Here is a 23,461-nt window from a genome sequence, read left to right on the forward strand (position 1 = left end):
ATGTTTTGCTTCCTGTTCACACAAATCTACAGACATGATGATACACTGAGCTCCTGTCTGCTCTCTCTGAACATGATCTGTGGATGGAGGTGGAGGTGAAGGTGAGGGTGAAGATGGAAGTGAAGGTGGAGGTGATGGTGGACGGGGAGGTGAAGATTGTATTTTGTCAGTGAATGTCTGAAAACAGGATCCGTAGTGTGAGGGGCCCCTGTGTCTGTGGCCCCCAGCAGCAGCAGCGGAGCCACTCATGTTGTTTTTATTTCCTGAATTATGGCCTTACTCCATAAGAACATCCAACCAATGCACCAGAGCAGAGACAGGAGTCTCTGCTGAAGGACAACACTGTGTAGAGACGAGTCTCTGCTCCATCAGCAGCTGCAGGACTGAGGACGTGATGGCAGACGAGAACGACAGTCACAGCGAGTCTGAGGACGAGAGTGGAGCCGCTCTGGATCTGTGTTTTTCTCTGACATCATCAGAGACACGTGGTCCATAGCCGACGCTGAGCCCTGAGGAGCTTTTTCAGTTTCACATGATCTTTTGTAAATTGACTGTGACCTCTGTATTTAGTGTGTATTATACTGACAGCAAACTAACTTTGAAATGCAACAAAGAGTTCCTGATCATTGTATTTCTACTGTGACTCTGTTTGTGTGTGTGTGTGTGCGTGTGTGTGTGTGTGTCAGTTACAGAGGGAAAGTCCTGAACAGATACATCACCCCTGTTTCCTCAGTGTTTCTGTCTCTGATACCAAGAGCTGAATGTTTTCAACCAATGACGTTTACTAGAAGTCCCTTTTTAAACAACATGATAGATTATTATTATTGTTATTAATTGGAGGATTTTTGTACATATTTAGGGACAATGAAGGTAAAAGAGCTTGAGATAACGGAGAGCCATCACTGACATCAAACTACAAAGTTCATGCAGCTGACAGCTTCAATCAGCAGGACATCACATGGTTCATTCTGGGTCGTCTCCACTATAACGACAACACTGTCCTGAGACCTGTGACCTCAGTGACATCACAGTGTGAGGGTCAGGTGAGCAGTCAGGTCTGTTGTAAACATCGACCTGTGACCCAGCTGACCACAGTTTATTGACTCTGACCTCCACGTCCAGTGGTTCAGATAAATGCTGAATCATCTGCTGGTTTCCTTTCTCACACCTTGTCGTCGTCGTTTTCTAAAACATGAACATAAACATGATTGTTCAAATTACAAAGAAATTAATTATAATTAGCTAGGATATCCTTTCATTTTTCCTTCTGTCTCAGAGTAAAGCTACAGTCAGACCAGAGGTCAGAGTGAAGCGTCAGTCAGACCAGAGGAGACCTGTCTCGACAGTTTCAGCTCGGTGTTGTGTCACAGTGGATGAAGGAACCCACACAGTCTAACCCTGAGAATCACTTGTGCTTAAGATTTTAAAAAGCATCATTATTTTGAAGCTTCGTGAGGAAGCGCTCTCCATGCTGGACTAGAAATTGTTCAGTCAAAGACAGAAAGTGGTTCTTGATTCCATTAGAAGGAAACAGAGGTCAGTGAAGTGTCTGTTGGAGGCTGCAGCAGTAAATGAACCAGACACAAGTTAGACATGGATCAGCTGTGTCACAGTGCGTCTTCAGATGACAGTGTTTCATTGAACTTTCTAGTAGTAAACATCTCAGTTCGGTGCTTCCTGAGGTCAGAGGTCAAACAGGTTTGAAGGATGAGAGAGGAACTCTCCACTTTCCCTCCGCTCCGTGTTCTGTTCAAACGTGGTCGAGCTGTTACGCATGTATCTGCCAATTCATGATTTCTGTTGTGGGTTTTGCAATGAAAATAAATTTCCTTTGAAATGATCAGAAGATTATTATGAGTGTGGCAGGATCTCCCAGAATTCCTCGGTGGTGGTGTCGCAGATAACATGTATAAGAGAATGATGATGATGATGATGATGATACAAACTAAATAATAACAGATTAGATGCTGTTTACAAAAGTAGGGCATTCTCCAAAATGCATCTGTATGATGAGGTTTGTGTCGACCCGGGAGAATTTAATTTTAATATAAAAACTTTTTACATTTAATTCACTCAATGGAAAAAAATAAGAAGAATAAAAAAAAAAAAAAAAAAAAAAATATATATATATATATCATAGACTACCTAACTTAACCTATTAGCCACCTGTGTGAGAAGCTGTGCTTTACATGGATATCCACTGCCCCCCCCACCCCCAGGTGACATCCAGCTGGAATATGATCCTTACAAACAACTGATCAGGTCATTTTCCATTCAGATCCATGAATCGTGTGTAGATCAAGGACACTATACAACAATGTCTACAACCGTACAGGCAGCATCAATACAACCTGTGTGTTGATGGTGTGATGTTTTTTTCTTCGTCTTAGGATGGTACAATAATTTTTACATGAGTTCCATCTCTGGTACTGACCACAGCGGTCAGACCAACCATGAAGCTGCTTTATTTCCCTGTAGCTGTTGAACATCTAAAGTAATTGGTATGAATTGTCCTATGATGTCGGGTCAGAGACATTTATTGACAGTGGTCCTTTATGATTATTTGTGATTTGGTCTTAGTGAGTTAGGAGTCCTCTAAGCTACTACTAAAATAAGGAGTCCTAAAGTTAGGACTGGCAGCCATTATTTTTAGCAGTTTCTCCTAAAACTTTGTGAATAGCAAACATTAAAAATCTTAACTTGTTGATCATGCAGCGTTTGAAAAGGGTTAGCGACACCTTACAGACAAACATGGGGCCTGCATGGAGAGTAACCTGTTTCCATGCGGGAAATATGTTTGTTGACTTTGGAGTGTTTTTCACACTCGAGGGTTTGACACTGATTTAACACATTTAGACTGAAGCCTCATTTTAGCCTCAACTCAACTGTTAGCAGAAGGATTTCTTTACAGCCAGTATAAAGAAGGGAGAGATCACAGACACCAAAGTCCTTCACTTCACATATGAGTAAACCTGAATCTCTCCTTAAACTTTTTCATCCTCACTAAATGGGTCCTAGAATCAGACAGCATAGAATTTCCTCTATGCTGTCTGATTCTAGGACCCATTTAGTGAGCTTCCTTTGACCCAGACACCAGCCATCTGCCTTATTTACCTTTCAGTGACACCAACCACCTGTGTCTCTTCACCTGGAGCTCATGAAGTCCTGATCCTCCACAAATCCACTTAATCCGATGCAATCCCTGTCACACAAGGTGAGGGAGACAAACTCATGGTGAGATGTTCTTATTGAGAACACACTGTGAACTCATGACCCCTCCCTCTGTCATGCTAATTCACCTTTCTGTTATTTAACTCCAAATATCCTCATTCAACACACACACACACACACACACACACACACACACACACACGCACGCACGCACGCACACACACACACACATCTAACTTCACTACCCCTAACCCCATCACTCATAGCTCTCCTTCTTTTAGGGATTTTCTTGCTAACCCCAGAGTTGTTTACTGTTCAGCTCTGCTAGCTACATTAGCATAGCGATTGCTGCTCTGTCTCATGTTCAGTTACTCCTCTGCCTCCTTCAGTGATAATGGTACATGTAATCAATGTAGTTTATTTGCTGTAGGCTGAGGGAGGCGTGGTTCGCATTGCGGAAACAGAATCATTAGCTGCTGGAATTAGCAAATGACACCTGGTTACACCAATCAGATGTCACTTAGATTGCATCTGCAAAGACAATGACTGACTGACTGACTGACTGAGTGATAGAGTTGAGTGATGAAGTTACACCATTGAACTTTTCCCATTTGACATTGTCAGTGTTGCATCATCAGTGGGGCATTTACAGCAGATCTACAACCATGTTTCCTCCAACAAAGACCAGGGCCTCTCTTTACCTTTGTACCTGCTGAAGGTACCAGATCTCCACCTCAGACTCCTTCTGTCCGATATGTGTAGTTTGTCAGTATTTTAGAGGATGCCTCATTTTGATCCGCTCATGTTTGCCCTGTTGAAGTCATTGCTTTAGGCATCAACAGAAACTCAACACTTCCTGCAACCATGTCAAATTAAAAGCCCTCTAGCCTTTCAGTGGACCGAAACCTATTACTTCTTAACAGGGCCTTTATTGCTGTGCTGTAAGAGTATTATATATAGGACGTTTTTTTCACAATCACACCCTACACACACACACACACACACACACACACACACACACACACACACACACACACAGCCCAGCCACATACCAGATTTGTACATCCTTTTGTTAGATACTAAGTGTATGATTCTACCAGCTATGTGTGAACAATTACCAAGAGGTGAGCTTCAGTGTCTCAGCCTCTGCTGGTCGATCTACACTCTGCCGGTGTAACACTGGAAGGTGTCCGCCTCCATGTCTGATCCCTGTTTAACAACTGCTGCAGCTCTCAGCCTCTCTCACTTTGTTTTCTGAGTCACCGCCTCCATTCTCCACAGGAACAACATGTAGATCCAGTCCTGCCCATTCTTCTGTGCTTCATCTGTTCTCTATTACATCATCTCTATTTTCATCAAGTTTGAATAAAGAGGCGGATGGGTTGACTAAACTAAGCAGAGCAGACTGAGATTGTACAGAGTTTGTTTTAACATTCATCTGTTTGTCTGTCATCTAAAATCTCAGTCCAGCACCTGGACATATGAGCTTTACTTGGTGACATCACAACTAGTTTGAAAACCAATCATGATCCATTATGCAGCTTACACAGGTGTGACATGGAAACTTGAAACTTCCAGGTCACATTTGTAGTCTGAGAGTGGTCAGTATGACATGATTTATCTGAACAATATTTACATGTTCACCGATTCTGACGGAGAGGACAGGGACATCAGGTGATTAAACAATGTTTATTACAACCCTGTTTGCAAAAAAGTTGGGACACTGTGTAAAACGTATATAGAAACAGAATATGATTTTAATTTATTTAAACCCCATATTTAATTTAACATAGCACAAAGACAACATATCAAATGTTAAAACGTTTTGAATTTGATGCCAGCGACAGCATTCAAAAAAGTTGGGACAGTGGCAACAAACACCTGGTGGAACAGCTCACAATTAATAAGGTTAACTGGCAACAGGTTAGTAACATGACTAAACTAGAAAAATTGCTCACTCATTGCACTTATGCCATGATGAAGACTGTGCGTCAAAACACGTTGGCATATCCATATATTAATAAAGGATCTTTAGTTTCACATCTACAATCAGAGTGCCCCGGATATTTTTTTCTGACTGCCATTGTACAGTTTCAACTCTTATAAGACTTATTACACTGGACAGTTGTTTTTTTCTAGTTTATCTGACCACTGGCCTCATCCTGGAAGAGCACCTGATTTTTTTCTTTACATTCTCCACAATACCTTTTTGACCCTGTGCAGCACTCTCCTGTTTTTCTGCATTATCAGGTTAGTAACATGATTAGGTATAAAAAAGACAAGACAAGACAAGTCTTTCTTAAGTAAAGATGGGGAGGGGTTCACCACTCAGTGAAAAACTTTGCGGGCAAATAGTGCAACAATTTAAGAATAATGTTTCTCAATGTAAAATTGAAAAGAATTTGGAGATTTCATTGTGTAGAGTACATAATATTATTAAAAGATTCAGAGAATCTGAAGAAATCTCTGTAGGTAAGGGACAAGGCTGAAAACCAATATTGGATGGCTGTGGTCTTTGGGCCCTCAGACGACACTGCATTAAAAACAGATAAAATTTTGTAGTGGACATCACTGCATGGACTCAGGATCACTTCCAAAAACCATTGCCTGTTAACACAGTTCCTCGCTGCATTCACAAATGCAAATTGAAACCTTACCATTTAAGTATAGAAATCAGATCCAGCAACGCAGCCGCCTTCTCTGGTCCCGAGCTCATTTAAGATGGACTGAAGTGGAAAACTGTTCTGTGGTCTGACGAGTCAAAATTTGAAATTTTGAAAATTTGTTTTTGGAAATCATGGATGCCCTGTCCTCCAGGCTGAAGCGGAGAAGGACCATCGCGCTTAACAGTGCACAGTTCAAAAGCCAGCATCCGTGATGGTATGCAGGTGCGTTAGTGCACATAGCATGGGTAACCTGCTCATTTGTGAAGGCACCATTAATGCTGAAAGATATATACAGGTTTAGAGCAACATATGCTGCCAACTATATGACCTCTTTTTCAGGGAAGACCTTGCTTATTTCAGCAAAACAATGTAAACCACAGCATGGCTCCATAGTAAAAGAGTCCGGGTGCTAAACTGGCCTTCCTGCAGTCCTGACTTGTCACCCAATTGAAAATGTTTGGCGCATTATGAAATGTAAAATACAACCAAGGAGACTCCAAACGGTTGAGCAGCTGAAATTGTAGGCTACATCAAGCAATAATGGGAAAACATTCCACTTTAAAAATTATAGCAGTTGGTCTCCTCAGTTCCCAAATGCTTAGTGTTGTTAAAGGAAGAGGTGATGCAACAGAGTTAAACATGACCCTGTCCCAAATTTTTTGGAAAGTGTTGCTGGCATCAATTTCAAAAAGGGCATATAATTTTCAGAAAACAATGAAACTCCAACATTTGATATGTTGTCTTTGTGCTATTTTCAATTAAATATGGGGTTTCAATGTTTTGCAAATCATCGCATTTGGTTTCTTTTTACGTTTTACGCAGCGCACCAACTTTTTTAGAAGCAGGCTTGTATTGGTATTCACAGCTGAGTATTTTTATATCTTAAAACATGTGGAGGGATCTTTGACTGGACATGAATGCAACGCTGGATTTCAATGTCGACTTTCTAAGAAAAGGATCAAAACCATAAACATAAAGTGTCAAGTGTATAGCAAACACAGTATAGAATGGAGAAGGTTGTGGATTGGTGGTTTATAATTTACCTGTTTCAATTTACCTGTTTCAGTTTCATTTTTCATCGGTTTCATGTCAGCATCAGCTCCAGTATGAAGAGCTGACGCTCCATCAGCACTGAAACTGGAAAATTACATTAGATATGATGATTTTCATTTTTATATTAGTTTTATAAAGGGTGCTTTGTGTAAGTAGTTCATATATTTCTAATATAAAGTAGATTTGTGGGGCGTTGTTATAACAGAGGACTCAGAGTGCTAGAGGCACCATCTAGTGGTGACATGTTGTATAATTCAAAGGTGAGGTTTAAAATACACTGAGCCCTATTTAAACTACAACAATAAAGACATGAAAACACATTTTATTATATTATATTATATTATATTTTAGGTGTGTCTTTCTTCAGTGGGCAGACCCCCCTCTAAAATGTTCTGGGGGTTTCCCCGAGCAGGACAACACATCAGCGAAAAAAAAATGTATAATGAAACCCTAAATGAAAATGTATCTACCCAATTTCAAAAACCTCCATTGGAGGAAGGAGGAGAGGTAAAAGGAGGGAGCGGCTGGCTGTCTGCTGCGTGGGTCCCCGATTGTGGCGCTGGGTGGTTGGACTGGGGACCCCTTGCCCCTCTGATGCTCTGGCGTGGCTTCTCCCCCACCCTTAGATAGATAGATAGATATTTTGTATACTTAATACATGAATATGATAATTACCATCCCAATTATCATTATAATACATGATCACATTATTATTGTATTATATTATCATAATTATGCTGTCTGTATATATATGTGCATACGTACATTGCCGCTATTACCACATTACCATTAATATACATTATTCTTAGCATTATTTTATTACCAATATCATTGTAAACAATTGCCAACTTTCTGATCTTCACCTGTGGGGACAACCCTTTCTAAAGGTTCTAGAAGAAAAAAATCTGGTACATTCACAATAGTTTCGTTACCTTAAACACGACTTCAAACAGCTGAATTGATGAAGTATTGACTGGACCATGCTAAATGGGGACTTAAGAAATATCTATTGGACATGGCTGATGGGGACCTCATTAACATATAATTTGCCTATTTCACACAAAGTCTCTTGTGATTAGTGGGGACCAACAATAAGCATATTGCTAATCACATATGACATGCATCTACATCAAACATATTCTCAGATTATTGACTTTGTTTAAAGAATGATTGAATCTGCAATGAAGTAGAATTAAAAGAAACAGTACTAGTATATAAATTTAGCTTACTTCTTCATAGATAATATAGAGATGCAACATGAGGCTTTCAAATGGGGTTGCGGCAAGCTTTCGGACTCTGGTAGATGTCAGTGACTTGGGACACTTTGCACCACACATCTTTGCAAAGCCGCGGATGCAGTCTGAACCTCGGAAATGTGTCATAGCTTCTGGTCTTGCAAACATGTAACCATTGTCCTTTAGAACTCTCTGCTTAACAAGGAGTTCTAACGCACACAGCATTTTTGGAGCCAGAACGATTGGAACTGGGCGACCACGTTTTCCCCTGATAATAATTCTTGTGAAGTGTCTGCAGAGCTTTTTTTTCTAGTTCAGAGAGTACCCAGTCCACATCCTCATGGGGATCAGAGGTATCTCTTGCAGAAAATGCAGACAAGGGCATGCTTGCCACTTCTCCTTCCCTACGCCAGTTAAAGAGAATGGTCTGCACCAGACAAACCTTTGCAAGCTCCATACAGGATTTTGTGGAGGGACTTTCAGAGAGTGAATTGTAGTACTCATCTTGCACTTTATTGAGATATGCATGCATTTTTTGGACATCTTCAGTAAAGGGCATGAGACTGGGCACATTCCACTTTGCTTCCCTGTTGTTCCTCAGTGCTCGTTCCACGTTTCCTGATGGACATCTTGAAACTCACTGGCATTCTTGACCATTTCTTGGTTGTTTGAGATTAAACCCTGAGCTTTTAAGAGTCTGCTTACTTTAACAAGGGCATTACCAAGTTTGTTTGCTAGTGATGGAATCAAGAACTTGTTTGTTTCACTGTCATACCCACATGTAACCTTGACAGCTTTGACAGTCTCCAAGTACTTATTTGGATTTATGAGATCTTCCTTCTTTATTTTTTTAAGTGGTGACTCTCCTGGCATTCTGAATCAGCCTTCCCATTTCTCACATTTTCTCCCGGACACACTGTTTATTCTTATCTGACATCCCACCTTTGTTCAATAAGAGCTGCCCTACATCAATAAGAGCTTGGTCATTTCTTATTATGTCTGTGACTGGGTCTGGATTCATGACGCTGATTACTCCCCACATTTGTTTACTTACGTTTGAAGGCACAGGCGCTGTGTATGTGCACATGGACTGAACACGATTCTTCCCTGGTTTGGGGGCAACTGATCCAGGTTTAAGGCTACAAGTGCGCATATGTCGCCACAGGACCTTTCTTGTAAACAGTCCTTGACAATATGCACAGTGCATGAAGTCATTGCTTTGGGCTTCTTTTGGTGGCCGTTTAAATGGCACTAGTTCACCCTTTCCTGACTCCATAACAGCAGTGTTGTGAGCATAGTTTCCTCTGTTGCGAATATAATCAAGGTGTTTTTTTTCTCTCTTTGGAACCCTTTGAAAAGCTCAGAGCTTTAGCCACATCAGATTTGTCTTGATGTGCACACTCTAGATGCCTTGCAATTTTAGCATATGGTTTAGAGCAGTATAAGCAATAATGTCGCTTGTCATAAACTCTACTCCCACCTCTTTTCTGACATGCACTAACAACTATGCTATCATTAATGTTCTGACTTGAACACGGTCCTTCTTCTTCTCCAATGGCCTCAGATGTAGAGCTGTCAAAGGTCATGTTGTCTGGCATTGTGGAATCACAGATAGGGGAACTCTTTGAGCCCGAGACATCCAGTGTATCATAAAGAGGCTGACGTTTTGTCCTTGTGTCAAGGCTGACACCACTGTCACTTTCAGAGGTGGAGTTTGGAATATATTCATCTCCACTCTCTGATGCCGAATCATATAGATCACCAGAATCTTCAAAATCTTTCATCTATAAAATGAAAAATAGAAACATTAATAAATAGTAAGAAATAATTTAATAATAAACTAAATATTTTGGGGCTTTGGACATTTGATCTGAAAAAAAAAAGAACTCAACTGATGACATTATCTTCAAAATGAAATGGTGTGATTTAAAGTGATGGTTATGTTATACACCAAATGATTTATCATTTTAGAATATAAGCAAATGAATTATTGAAAATGAAAATAATTGTTGATTGCACCCCTTGATATAATCCCAGGTTAGTAGACTACAAAATGTACATTTCATTTATGTTGTTTGCCAAGTAAATGACTTACTATGATGCTTTTAGTCTGTTTTAGTCTTGAGACAATACTCTCAATTTCACTTTGACATTCATTCTGTGAATAAAAAGTGTGAACAGAATTTTCATCATTATAATATCTGCTCATGAACAAAAATAGTTGAATGGACATCAGATGCTGGTTATCTGTAAACACATATTGTACAATTAAAATATTTCAGAATATGAGAACATAAGGTACAAATTGTCACTTTGATGTAAATACTAATAGACTGACCACTTGTTCGGACAAAATCTCTAAAATGAGATGCATCCCATCATACACCAGAATTAAAGAACAAAATCCAAATTCGTAGTAAAATAGTTCCTCCTGCACAGCAAAGTTCTGTCTGCGCTCACACATTTTAATCAAACAGGCTTCGTGGGAACCTTTCACAGTGTTCAAGTTCCCTGTGGGTTAGAGTTGTGTCCAACTTTTCACACAGTTTCTACTCAAACACTGAACATGTGCTGTGGGGACGTCGTGAGTGTCCAGAACAGGCTGATAATTAACCGAGAAAAAAAGTCAATGAGCAGGTTAAAATGTGCCCAAAACATCCCACTAGCACTAACCTTCTACATGCATTAGCCCTTGAACTGTAATGTGGACCGATTCACACTAGATTACCATCACAATACATGTTCTTCAGTTTTAGCTGCTTCAAATAACAAAAACATGACAAAGAGAGACTGTAGAATTATCCGTGGTGGCATTTCAAACGGCACGGAAATGTAAAAAAAGAGGTTTGCATTCGACTCAGTGACAGTTTGAGGTCTTTAAAATTATTAATTGTATAATACTTTTACAAACTCTCATGCTCATATATTTCAAAAGCAAAGGAATTGCAGGGGACTCAAAAGGAAAACAGTATGTACGTAAACACCAGGGTAGTAACTCACTTTTTTCATTCAGTCTCTAATTTCTCACATGCAGAATCTGTAGAATTGTATTTTAAATGTCTCTGTGAGGCGCTTTGGTCAAAACCAGTGTTTTGTACATGTATGCAATCAATTCACTTAAATGTAACACTTGAAATATTGATCCTGAATTTCTCATGGCAAAATACAAATCACATTTACATTTATAAAAGGTGGAATATTATAAAAGGAATCATTTTGACCACATAAGCCTACCGTCTGAGAGCAAACAATTAGCTAATCTAAAGATTTAGTTGTGTTTGGTTTGCATAAACTCATGTACGCTAAAATGCATGCAACTAGTTGGAAAAATGTAGGAAAACATTTCAGAATCACATTCAGAATCAGATAAAGTCAAATGTTTGAAGCCTCTGTAGTCAATCGGAGCCACCTAGCTAACCTGCTAAATAATTAAAGCAAATTAACTTAATTTTAGGGTTGATCAATGGTTATATTGGTTTGGTTCTTAACTCTTTAGATGGCATCTGCTGCAAATAATCTTCTTACTCGTCCACCGTATTGATTGCCACCTGTAACACTGAAAATGTATTTGCTGCTAAAATCCTTCTTAATGAGGACCAGGAAGTGGGCAGTACCCAAAAAAAAAAAAAAAAAAAAAAAACACACAGGCACCTTCAGAAAAGCTCCTGTATTCATTTAAAAGGGTTTTCCTCATGGGGACCTGATTTTTTGTCCCCACTCTGCAAGAGGTCACCATGACGTGACTGTGTACACAGATTGTTGTCCCCATAATGTGATTACCAGAACACACACACACACACACACACACACACACACATATCTCGTTTTCTGTTTCCTGTGTCACTTTGTTTAAAAAAAAAAAAAAAGACATGAAAACATCAGTCCACTGTATAATCATTTATTTACATTGTTTTTGTTCTCCACCTAAAACACACTGAAAAAATACTGAGTTAAAATGTTGAAATATATACACTTTAAAATCATCAGCTATTTGACCACAAAACAGACAGTCATTGAAGTGACAGAAGGTAAAGCTGAGTTAAAGCTGAGTCCAGGTGTAAAAATATATTATATGTTACATATGTTAACTCAGCTGACAGTAGCTCCATGCTACATGCTGACTGGGAGCTGTGGGCTGGTTACTGGTAAAGATGCTGGTGGTTGTCAGATGGGCAGACTGGTGGAGGGTCAGAGAGGCAGTGGGGTGAAGGAGAAGAACATGGCAGCAGGTGTTTCACCGTGCCTTCAAGTGAACATTCACAACAGGGCAACACAATGTGTGAACCGGCTCTTACCGAGACCTGAACTGTTCATCAGCTGCACATCAGGAGCATGATGAAACACAAGCGACAAAACTCAAGGCAGAAGAACCAAAACACAAATTATATAAGAGTAAAAAATGTAATTGGGCCAGGTGTGTGAGGTGATGACAGGATAAGATCAGGATCCAAACCAAACACTGCCTCGGCTGGTTGGTTCCATTAGAACATGGCGACTTTTGTCTGTGACCATTTAATTAAAATGGAAGTAACAAAATACAACAGACTGAGACTATCGGACCTCTGTCCATCACTTCTACCAGACAACACTAAACAATTAGACACACCAGGTCAACCTCACACTCATTATACTACAGCAGGTACACTAGGTCAAAGGTCAATCAGGAGGAGGCTCTGTGAACTGTGATGGAGGTTTGTGATATCTTCACTTCCACAGGTTTATCTACTGTTGATCATAGTTCGTCTTTTAGTGATATGGCTCAGGTGTTCTGGATCTCAGGATGTTCTCAGATCTCAGGTGGTCTTGGTGAGTACAGTGGTGACACTGGTAGAAATTATGGACTGTTTTAACAAAGCATTTATCATTGAGCAGTCATGAGAAGGCCGGGGCACACACCTGTCATGTAAAGAATCCCAGAACATGTTTTAGTCACATAATAACAGGACAGTCATTCTTGTTCTGCACTTGGGCTGAGCTGATACACGGACTCATCTGTTTTTATCATGGACGGAGAGATATATTTAAAATAATTACAGAAACAACCCACTGACGCAGGCTTTAGTTTAGTGGAAACCAGAAGCTCTACATTCTGTTACATCACAGATATGAAACTGGATTGTGTTTTTTTTTTGTTTTGTCTGTCATGGTCAAATGTTGATGGTGGATTTCAGCTTTCATAAACAAAAGGAAAATAATAATTCATTTAAAAGTCTGTACAATTTTCCACATCTTTACAGAATGACAGTTTGTCATCAGAACAGGTACTTTCTACAAGAGTCTGATCCACACCGACACTCCACTCGAATCCTCTTCTTGGGAGAGCTGGGGAGCCCCGCTAGACTGAAACTGGAGTCCATTTTGGTGCTTTCTGTGTCGACAGGATCAACTGGAAACAACCAGAAGCCGGATCAGGGACAGTAGGACAGTAGAGACTGCTAGAAAATGCTGGGACAGAGAGCAGGGGAATGACAAAAAGCCAAGAGACTGGCCAGCTCAGGACATCTGCGCCCTCTTGCTATGTGCCCTAACCACTCGCGCATCGGCTTGCCCCATTCACACGGTCGTGGATGTGGACAGATGGCGATTGCTAGGTAATAAGGTAATTTTGAGCATTATTGTTCACATTTTGATATGTTTATACAGGACTGGACATATCCGGGAAGAAAACAAAAAATTAATAGAAGAAAACAAGGTTTTACAATTCGTGTCCCAGGAAAGAATATTAATTTTCCAGGACAGTCTCTCAAAAAAGGGAACAATCCCGTGAAAACTGCCAAGCACAAGTGATGAGGTCACACTCACTATACCCTTTTACTGGCTCCTATTCAGGTGACCCCAGTCTGTAAAATACATTTCAAACACATGATCAGCTTCAACTATTGTAGGAGAATGACATATTTGCTAAACGAATGATCAAAAAATGATTCCACTTGCTGGAACCCTTTTGCTTTTGTTCTGATTACTAGGGGAGCAAGATGTAGGCTTGGGGCAACATGCCTACATCTGCTGGTATTATTTTAATGGCACAGGTGTTTATTCTCAGGGCCTGAGCACTGAGGGAGCCAGTAAGTTTATGTGCAATTCACCCAGGGACTAGAAGAGAGAACTGAAGTCCTCGACTTTGCTCTTGTTTTCTCCATCGGGCTTGCTCAGCAGGATAGAACAGGAGAATCAGTCTCGATCTACTTCCCTTTTCTTATTCCAGACTTATCCAGACCTGGAAAATGGAGAGATGCTGCACTGTAGGCAGCAGATAAGCACTAGAAAGTTGACTGAGTTCAGTAAGACAAGAACAGATAACAGTCCATTAAAACCTTTAGGATCAGGTCTGTTGTTGTTGGTGAGACCTGTTTGTTGACTAACCACAGAAAGTAGAGCTGGATGATGATCAGTTCATTCCTCTCACTGTCCCTTACTTAATGAGACTTACTTTGCATTTTGTAGTCGAAGGTGAGCTCCTCTCCTGCACGAATGGCCCGTGTTGAAAACAAAGCGATTCTCGGGAGTCTCTCATCGATGTTGTCAATGAACACGTTGAAGACCTGAAGGTTGGGGTTACACTGCAAAAACAACACAATATGAGTCAGAAGATTCTTTCTCACCCCCTGACCCCCCCCCCCACACACACACACACACACACATACAGGGTGGTGTTAAGGAGAATGCTGCAAGTCATCCCGAAACCCAACAGGATCATCTACTTAAGGAGACATTAAGAGTCTGAGGGTGAGCGAGATACAAATTTCATCATCTGACCAAGATTCAGCATCAATCCACAGGCTGCCCAGTATCTGAGACTGCACAGACGGTCTGTACTACAAGTGGGAGAGCAGTAAGCACAACAAGAGCACACCAGGGACTGAGAGACAGCAACACAGACCAGGACCTGCAGAACCACTACATCCATATGTTGTGGACCTGATGAGGTAGACTTCCCACTAGTATTACATAATTGAGGTTGTGAGTTATGCATCCTGCAGCGCCGTCACTGTTTTGATTGTGGGCAACGGACGGACACATATTTGTATTTTGTATGTATTTAGATATATATATATTTATTATATTATTCTTTATTATTTGAACTGTTCACATGTGCACAAACGCACAATCTGAAGTCCTTCTGAAAAACTGAGTGTCCAATGTCTCACTTTTCATTGGCCTGGTCGATAATAGGATTCAATTATCAGCATTTTATGGGGATAAATGTGTTTCCACAGCTGGGCGACTGTGCTGCTTGCCAAGGAGCTGTGAAGCAGGAGTTGAAACACGCCCCCTAACTGCTGAGCACAGTACCACATGACACGGCCTCTGATGTTGTCTGGACCAAGTGCTGTGCTTTCTTTGGTCGTCTTGAGTAGTGATGCCCCAATTGATCGGCCGCCAATCATAATCAGCCGATTTTCATTAAAAATACATAATCAGTAAATCACCGTTCACCTCGAAACAGTTCACCTGTGGTTAACACTCTGGTGTCTGTGTCACAGAAGCACTGTGTGCTGTGTAGTGTAGCCCCACCTCCCAGTGACAGGCCGGCTGAGGGCAGAATCTCGGGCTTTGAGTAAGGAGATGGTTGCCTCCAGCTGGGTTTTTTAACGATTTGTCAGCTGAGCAGTGATTAAAATCACCTTGATTGAATTTGTCTAATGTTCTCTTGATATGTGCTGTGGCTGCATTAGCTCTGAGGTGAATGTAAACCAGAATGAAACCGAGGGAATTCCCTGGGGAGATAGAAGGGGTGAAGAGTTGGATGCCAGTGGTGCACAGTTCCTCTGTAACCGTTGAGCACCAGCGTGTGTTTACATAGAGACACACACCGCCGCCATGTTGTTTTCCTGTGAGCTCATTATCTTGGTCAAGTCTTAGGGGGCACATAGCCATCTGTGCAGTATGTCATTGTCATTGTTCTTATTTAACCACATTTCAGTGGATGCAAGAAAGGAGGCAGTCATTAACCACATACATGTGATTAATGTTGGCTTGTAGTTTGTCTGTTTTATTGCGGAGGGAGCGCACATTAGCCAAGATGACTGAGGGGAGCGGTCGTTGTTTACTCTTGTTTAAGTGTGGCTTTAATCCCACCCTTTCTCTTTCCCCTTCTAGTTACCTTCTTTTTGCTGTGAGAAGAATCCTCTTGGTTGGAGGAGTTCTTGTGTAGTATTTCCTCTGGAAACATGTCTGTGGTAATGGTTTGGGGGATGAAGTCTTAGCTGCAGCAATAAGTCTCTGGAGTATGTGATTTGCAGGCCATTGGGGAGATTGCGTCCATTAGCTGAGACAAATTCCAAAAATGCTAAACTGCAGAAATATCAGTGCCCACATGAGTCTTGTGCTATCAATGGCGCTGGTCAATATTCCCAAAAACTACAGTGTATTGTAATCCAGCAGTGAGTGACCACGATTAGCCACACGAGAAGCTACCCAGAACAAGTTTTTATCATGTATTCTAGTGTGTGTGTGTGTGTGTGTGTGTGTATGTGTGCGTGTTTGGAATGTGTCTGTTTACACATACGCCTGACTGTAGTACGTATAGAAACACATGCAAGTCAGCAGAGAACTGGGTCGGCCCAGAAGTTCAGGGCTTCATATAGAGCTCATCATACTAAAACCAATTCAAACTAGAACACTTCAAGAGAAATGGAGGAACTTGAGACAAAGTGTCTGAATACTTCTGTCAATGTTATATTTCAGTTTTTACTTTTTAATACATTTACAGAAATTCAGTTCTGTTTGTCATTATGAAGTACAGAGTGTAGACTGATTTAAATTATTTCTACACAACAACATGTGAATAAAGTCATGGTCTGCAGACTTTCTGAATGACCTGCATACACAGAGTGTAGGCCCAACCTTTGACCCGAGCTACCTGCAGTATGTTCTATACAGTTTGAAGACACTCACGCTGTGGTTGACAAAGTGGGAGATGTTGCCGAGATGAGCAGCATCCACTGTATACACGTCCTCCACGTAGTCCAGGTCAAACAGGTATGTAGAGCCTTGGCGGTCGTATATGTGACCCCTCCTCTCTGCTTCATCTGTTGTGATGATCTGGAGGAAACCAGACAGGATGGACAGAACCAGTGCTGCGATGCAACATGTCATTTTCAATAAAACACAAACATGACCATTACTTAAAAAACTCAAAGAGACATGTATGATTTTTCCTAATAGTTTCAATATCAGTACACACAAGCTCAGCCACAAACAATTTTCTGTTTTTAAGATTCTTTTTGGCATTTTTGCTTCATTAAATAAAGTAGAGAGAAGACGGGGAAGCGAGAGGGGCATTCAGCAAAGGGATCAGGCTGGATTCAAAATCAGGATGCTGAGGTTAAGGCCTCAGCCACAAACAATTGTATACATTTTCAAAACCTGTTGAGCACAGCAGATAAAAGAACAAGTAGAGGTGGCAGCAGAAACAGCCCTAAATTTATAAAGTGGAAAAAAAATAGAACTCACTATTGAATCTAAGTCCAGTCCACACTACTACGTTTTCATTTTAAAACGCATCTGTTTCTACCTTTCCTCCTCCATCCACTACTCCAGTTTTCGAGCCATGAAAACAGACTTTTGGAAACTGTCAGCCCCATTTAATTTTGAAAACTCAGGGGTTTTGTTTTACTTTGAAAAATCTGGGGTTGTGTTTTATTTTGAAAACTCTGACCTTTGGAAATGATGACAGAGACCCCCACGGTCTCTCCTGATTAGCTCTCATCAGCCTGGACACCAGCAGTGAATACAACATGATAATGAATTACAGTGTTACTGACCTTGTTGTCTTTGCTAGCAGCTGTTGTTCATTTACAATCACTTGCACATGCTCAGTGCAGGCGATTGCTCAGGTATATGTGTTTTCAGGTAGGATAGTCTGGAAGCAGATGGTTTTAATTCGAAAGCTACGTTTTAAAATGAAATGTAGTCATGTGGACAGTCTTTTTTAAAACTTTTTCAAAATGTTCTAAAATTCTGTTTTCTCTTTGTCATTATGAGGGATTGAGTGTAGATTGATGAGGGAGAAAGGGTCTGAAGACTTTCTAAATGAATTGTAAAACACAGGCTATTTTTCAATGCTAGCCAAAATGAATCATCACAAGCCTTACTGCAGCGCTGTGTCATCTAGTTTCAGCAGTAAGCCTGTTTCTCACGTGAGGCGTTTGGTTCTCAGCAAAAAAAGACGGAAAAGATTTAATGATGTCATACTGACATACAAACATCACATGACAATGACACCTTTCACTAAAGTTTCAATGACACAGATGTTACTTTTGACCATTTCAGCAATGACATGTTATGAAAGGAGAAAGTGTCTTTGATGATTAGAAAGACACTTTACACAAACAGACTTTCCTGATGATGAAAGTCTTGGACCAGGTCTTACCTCTCCTACGTACTCCATGACGAATGTGTTCTTCTTGATATGCTGCAGGGTGCGGACACCCCATCCCCTGCCATTCTCCGTCTTAAAGATGCACAGGTCAAACTGGATGCCCTTCTGCACCACTCTGTTGGGACAATCAAGGCCACAGTTGCATCGAGAGTTGCACTCGTAAATGGGCTGTCCCGCCCGGATCCGAACCTGCCCCCTATTGTTGTAGGCCATACGGTGAAAGGAGGCCCCGGGGCAGCACCCATTCACTGGCTCGTCTAAACAGTTCTTACATTCACAGCCAACAGCCATCTCATCCAACACTATGCCCTGGCCTACTTTGTAGTTGTTGATGTAGGTGAAGTTTTTTGGGGGGCCCTCGAGGTCCACTTCATTCATGACAAAAATGCGACCTGGGTGGTTGCGAGTGTGGTTCAAATGGGCCTCCCAGCGCTGCAGACTCTGACGGAGTTTGGCTTTCTGGATAAGGACTGAGGTCAACTCCTTATCAAGCTTTTTAGGGATGCAGCGTCTCTTGTGGCGCCTCAGCTCCTGATCAAGGTCCAGGTGGAACTGCTTCATCAGTTTGGGGCATCTGAGGTTCCTCTTGGGTTCCCATGTGTTGTCCGACTCGGGGAACCCCCTCCACTTCACCAAGTAGAACTCCTCCTCCTGAAACACACAACTTGAATTAGGAGGAGACATCATTTACTATGTCAACACTGACCAGACTTTAAGGTTTAAGGTTTGATTTATGTCTGTACTGGACTAATTCACTTTTTCTCATTATATAATAAATTCTCAGCATCTGGTCTTTCTTTGCCTGTTAGTCTCATAGTCTTAAACCTCAGCAGCAAAAAGTCTCCACCCATGAATACCAGTTACAGCTCTGTCAACCTGCAGAGTAACAAGACTACAGGAGACTTCAGACTGTAGCAGCAGGTGGTTTATAATTGTCTTAGGCCTGGGGAAAGCAATGTCGATAAAACTGAACATTTTATGGAAAATTAAATACACAACAATCCAGGGTTCTTCAGCAAAATATGAAAAACATCCACTCTCATCATAAAGTAGCCCGACTCCTGCTTGACCTACAATGAGCTGGAATGATCTGCAATGACCCGCATAGCTCACAATGGTCTAATACAAGCAGAAATATTACAGTGATTATCACCATAGTATATACAGTCTGGAAAATAGTGTATTGTCTCAGAGGATGTTAAGACTGTTATTTGGAACAATGTGAAATTGTTATAAAAAAACACAGCATTGGGTTTGATAAAAAGCATATAGTGGGTTTTCAATACATTCTGACTGTGTTTATCTCTGTGCAGCCATTTTGATTTGTGTGCGTCACAATGAAACAGAGAGTCTGTGTAGTAAGTGTTTCAGTTTCACTTTCCTGTTGTTCAAATATTATTTGTTGTGTTGTATTCAAACTGGCTCTTAACTAACAGATAGTTTTGGGTTGAAATGGCTTGGAAGTTAACATGTAATCTTAATGCGCCCCTTATTAAAAAGTCTCCTAAGTATTCCTGGGATATTACATGTCAAAGAAATGTACCAATATTCAACATCTTACACAGGCAAAAGAAAAACACTTGTTCATTATAATGATTTAATAGAACAGCTGTACAATAGCATATCAATGCAAACTTTTACCCTTCAGATACTTTGACTTTAGACAAAAGGTCTCTAAGGGACAACAGATAAGACTCGTGTAGAACTGTTGTGTACTTATAAACATGGCTTGAAAGATGCTTAAGCCACTTCCCACTAATGAGTTGGAAGTTTATTTGTTTATAAAAACAAATGTGTTGGAGAATGTGTGCACCTGTAGACAACTGTGACCCAGGTCGGTCAAACATTAATCAGACTGTATACTCACTTTGTCGTAAACACTTGTGTGTATGTATGTATGTGGTGTGTATGCCAGCAATTATTCTATACACACCTCTCCATTTTAAAAGACACAGGTCAACCCAAATCTGAACTGTTTACACCTGTGATTTATTACTGTTGCTTAGAGTCCACAGGTCTGCCCTATCAACCACATTAACTCGTGAACTGAGTATCATCACATATGGAAATCAAAGACTGTATCAAATAGAACTGGAGAACAGTGCGATGATAAACATATCTTTTTTACAACATCTTTAAATCATGTCCATTTTCCACTGAGGGCAATTTGAATTAGTTTTTGATGAGTTTTTGGAGCAAAAAGTGCAGAGAGCACATTGGAGCTGCACCTCCTCCAGTCAGCTCCTCCATCATGTCATCACCTCCTGCCCAGATATCTAGTGTGAGAATCACACTTAGTTCATATGGAGTATCTGTTTGGACTGCGCTCTTACTTATCTATAAGGTGCTATACGGAAGTACATTAATTTGAAAGTTCAGTTGCTGCTGACCAGCTAGCCCAGTCTCATCCCGCCTCGTGTTGCTCCCCGCTTCTTGTCCCATTACCGGATTCCAACTCCACCGTCTTGGACAGCAGCAACTGAACTTTTAAGATTAAATATCTAAATACATCACATTTTAATGACATGATCTGTATGATTCATCTGAAAAGTAGATCATGTGTGCCTGTGTCCTCACCAGTCCAGACGCTGCAGTGTGCAGCAGCTCAGACCATTTACAATAGAAGGCCTGAGCATTAATTTCTTTTTCTTCTCAAGATACAAAAAGTACCGAAAAGAGAACTGTTAAAGCACTGGATCGATAAGTGGTATCGATAAAAGTAGTAGTACCTTTAAAATCTAATTTTTGGCAAAGGCACATTGACTTACCGTATAGATCCTTGTCTACAGTTTAATTAATGAGGCCACAGAAATGATATTTTGCACACGACAGAGCAGGATAAGACAGCAAAGAGGCATTAACAAGAACTAGAAGAACCAGTTTCCAGCCTCAGTCTCATTTCTGAATGATACCGTGGTTTTAGCTAGAATAACTAACCAGCTGCTACATTCATATCATTACCTTCAACTGACTCCATGTTTTTCAGTCCTCACCAGAATAATAGAACCTCAGGTACGTCTACAGTGTACTGGCTATGTACTGTGTACTTCCTAATACTTCCACCACAGGTGAGTAGAGCTGTAAACAGTCATGTGTTTTTCAGTGACACTTTACCTTACTCTTCTTGTAGTCACAGAGGAACTCCACCTCATACTCATTGGCGTTGGCTCTGTTCACTCCGAGCTCTTTACAGTGAAGCCTCTCTCTGCGACACAGGGCCTCCAGCTCCTCCCAAGACATCTTACAGGGCACACTGCAATCTGACACAGCAACTTGCTTTGACTGAGTTAGCATCAAATGCAATGAGGCTACAGCAAGCTCCACTTTAAAGACATTCAATTTACACTGTCTGGATGCATGGCTGATTTCAGCGTTTTATCTCAATAAAAAAAATATTTTCAATCTGATAATTTCACTTCCTACCACACACACAGCAGCATTGAGACAGTACGTTACCAGCACAAAGCTTACTTGGTTAAGTGGTGCACAGTACATTTGTGTAAACCAAAAGAAAACTACTTGCTCTCTTAACTCCAAATTAAAAATTAGTGTTTAATATGTAGCACCTCCTGATGAAAATGTCCTCTCCTGAGGAAACCAAGGCAAGAACCAGTATTATGAGTAGATCTGTCACATAAATACCCCTCATAGAAACATAAGTGAAGACTACTGAGAGTCAATATTGCTGTTATTTAGTTATTAATACTAGTAATGACATCAACTCCTTCCCACAGCTGACACAAATGTGACAGACTTAGAGTCAACTGTAGCTAGTTTATATTTAGACTGCTTCTGTACTGTAGCTTTTAACTTCAATAGTTTTGTCATCTAAACCTGTTACTGTTATTATTACTTATAACATTATTACACCTGTAGGTATCACTGTTATTATCACAATAACAATGCTTGTATATATCAGTATACACAGCTATTCCTGCTCTCTCCCCCTCCCTTCTCTTTCTATTCTCTCCCTCATTTGTCTTTAAACGTTTCGTGGCTCTGCATGGCGCGAGGGGCTTGTCGGATAGTTTTGCCCGCTAAACCTTCGCAGCCTGCTGCTGTGCACAGACTGCAGTAGACCTTCACTAACTGCTTCATTTCTGCTTCCTACGGCAGACTGAACTCTTCTCCTCAGCTTTAATCAGTCACTGAATCACACGCGGTGAGTTTGGTCATTAAAGAGCCTCGGTTAAACTGCACCAGGAGCTAACGACACTTCCGACAACTAACTTAGCTTCACCATGATACACAACCCACCGCGGTCTTAACGCTGTGTGACCTGAACGACAGGAGAGCGCGGATATTTGATGTCTTTAAAGTGACTGTACCGAGACTAATCCGAATAACAATAGTAAATAGACGTACAATGTTGTATAAAGTCATATATAGACCTCTTGAATTACCTTTCAAATTTTCCGCCATGTTTCTGCACAGCCGCCAAAATAGGAGAATCTACACTGGTGGGAGGATCGTGCTGCAGAACACACTGAAGCGGCTGCTGATTGGATGAGCGTCACTTATCGACCCTCTCATTGGCTCAGGGGGGTCGGCCGGAAGACAATAGATATCGTGCAGAGCGGGTCCTATTCACCAAGAAGTTACGCAGCTCCGTACTAACGTCAGTACGACCATTGTTTCACCGACACACCACACCACAGAAGTGGTTAAAGATTGCCGAAGACCTGGTTCACGTCCTTCATCGTGATCAACAAATCCTCTACAAACGCCTCAGTACTAATGCCAGACAACACAAGTTAATGTGTTAATGAGTCACAAGGAAGTGCAATGATAGAGACTAGACTGTAACTAGCCACGTTACCCACGTACTGTGCTTAGGTAGCTACGTTTTAAAGTACTCCTTGTCTGGCCCTGATTGGACAATAAAACATTACACAGTCACCCTACTGTCCAAAATATTTCATAGTTTCTCACATCTTTTCATCTTTAGACTT

At 40.9% G+C, this 23,461-nt stretch overlaps 1 protein-coding gene across 2 annotated transcripts; it reads right to left on the bottom strand.

Annotated features, from left to right (window-relative positions):
• Positions 1 to 12,009: 12,009 nt before the first annotated feature.
• Positions 12,010 to 23,087, bottom strand: LOC130175407 (histone-lysine N-methyltransferase SUV39H1-like). 2 transcript variants are annotated; one of them, XM_056385866.1, is made up of 6 exons: positions 22,913 to 23,087; positions 21,624 to 21,769; positions 18,501 to 19,160; positions 17,024 to 17,170; positions 14,556 to 14,685; positions 12,010 to 13,511 (listed from the first exon to the last, which is right to left on the bottom strand). In XM_056385866.1, the coding sequence occupies exons 1-6, from the start codon at positions 22,929 to 22,931 to the stop codon at positions 13,378 to 13,380; spliced, it is 1,236 nt and encodes a 411-aa protein (XP_056241841.1). In that variant the 5' UTR covers positions 22,932 to 23,087; the 3' UTR covers positions 12,010 to 13,377. The 2 variants fall into 2 exon arrangements, with proteins under 2 accessions (XP_056241841.1, XP_056241842.1); XM_056385867.1 differs by having other exon boundaries at positions 12,010 to 13,570.
• Positions 23,088 to 23,461: the final 374 nt, after the last annotated feature.

Source organism: Seriola aureovittata, chromosome 9 (genome assembly GCF_021018895.1).
Source record: "Seriola aureovittata isolate HTS-2021-v1 ecotype China chromosome 9, ASM2101889v1, whole genome shotgun sequence".
In the NCBI taxonomy this organism is placed as follows: Eukaryota; Metazoa; Chordata; class Actinopteri; order Carangiformes; family Carangidae; genus Seriola; species Seriola aureovittata.

Bases quoted from the DNA above. Each gene is read 5' to 3' on its own strand.
- LOC130175407 (XM_056385866.1), bottom strand. The intron at 17,171-18,500 runs GTAAGACCTGGT...GGTTTCCTCCAG, and splicing joins TCATGGAGTACGTAGGAGAG to ATCATCACAACAGATGAAGC. The intron at 14,686-17,023 runs GTGAGTGTCTTC...TTGTTTTTGCAG, and splicing joins CCCACTTTGTCAACCACAGC to TGTAACCCCAACCTTCAGGT.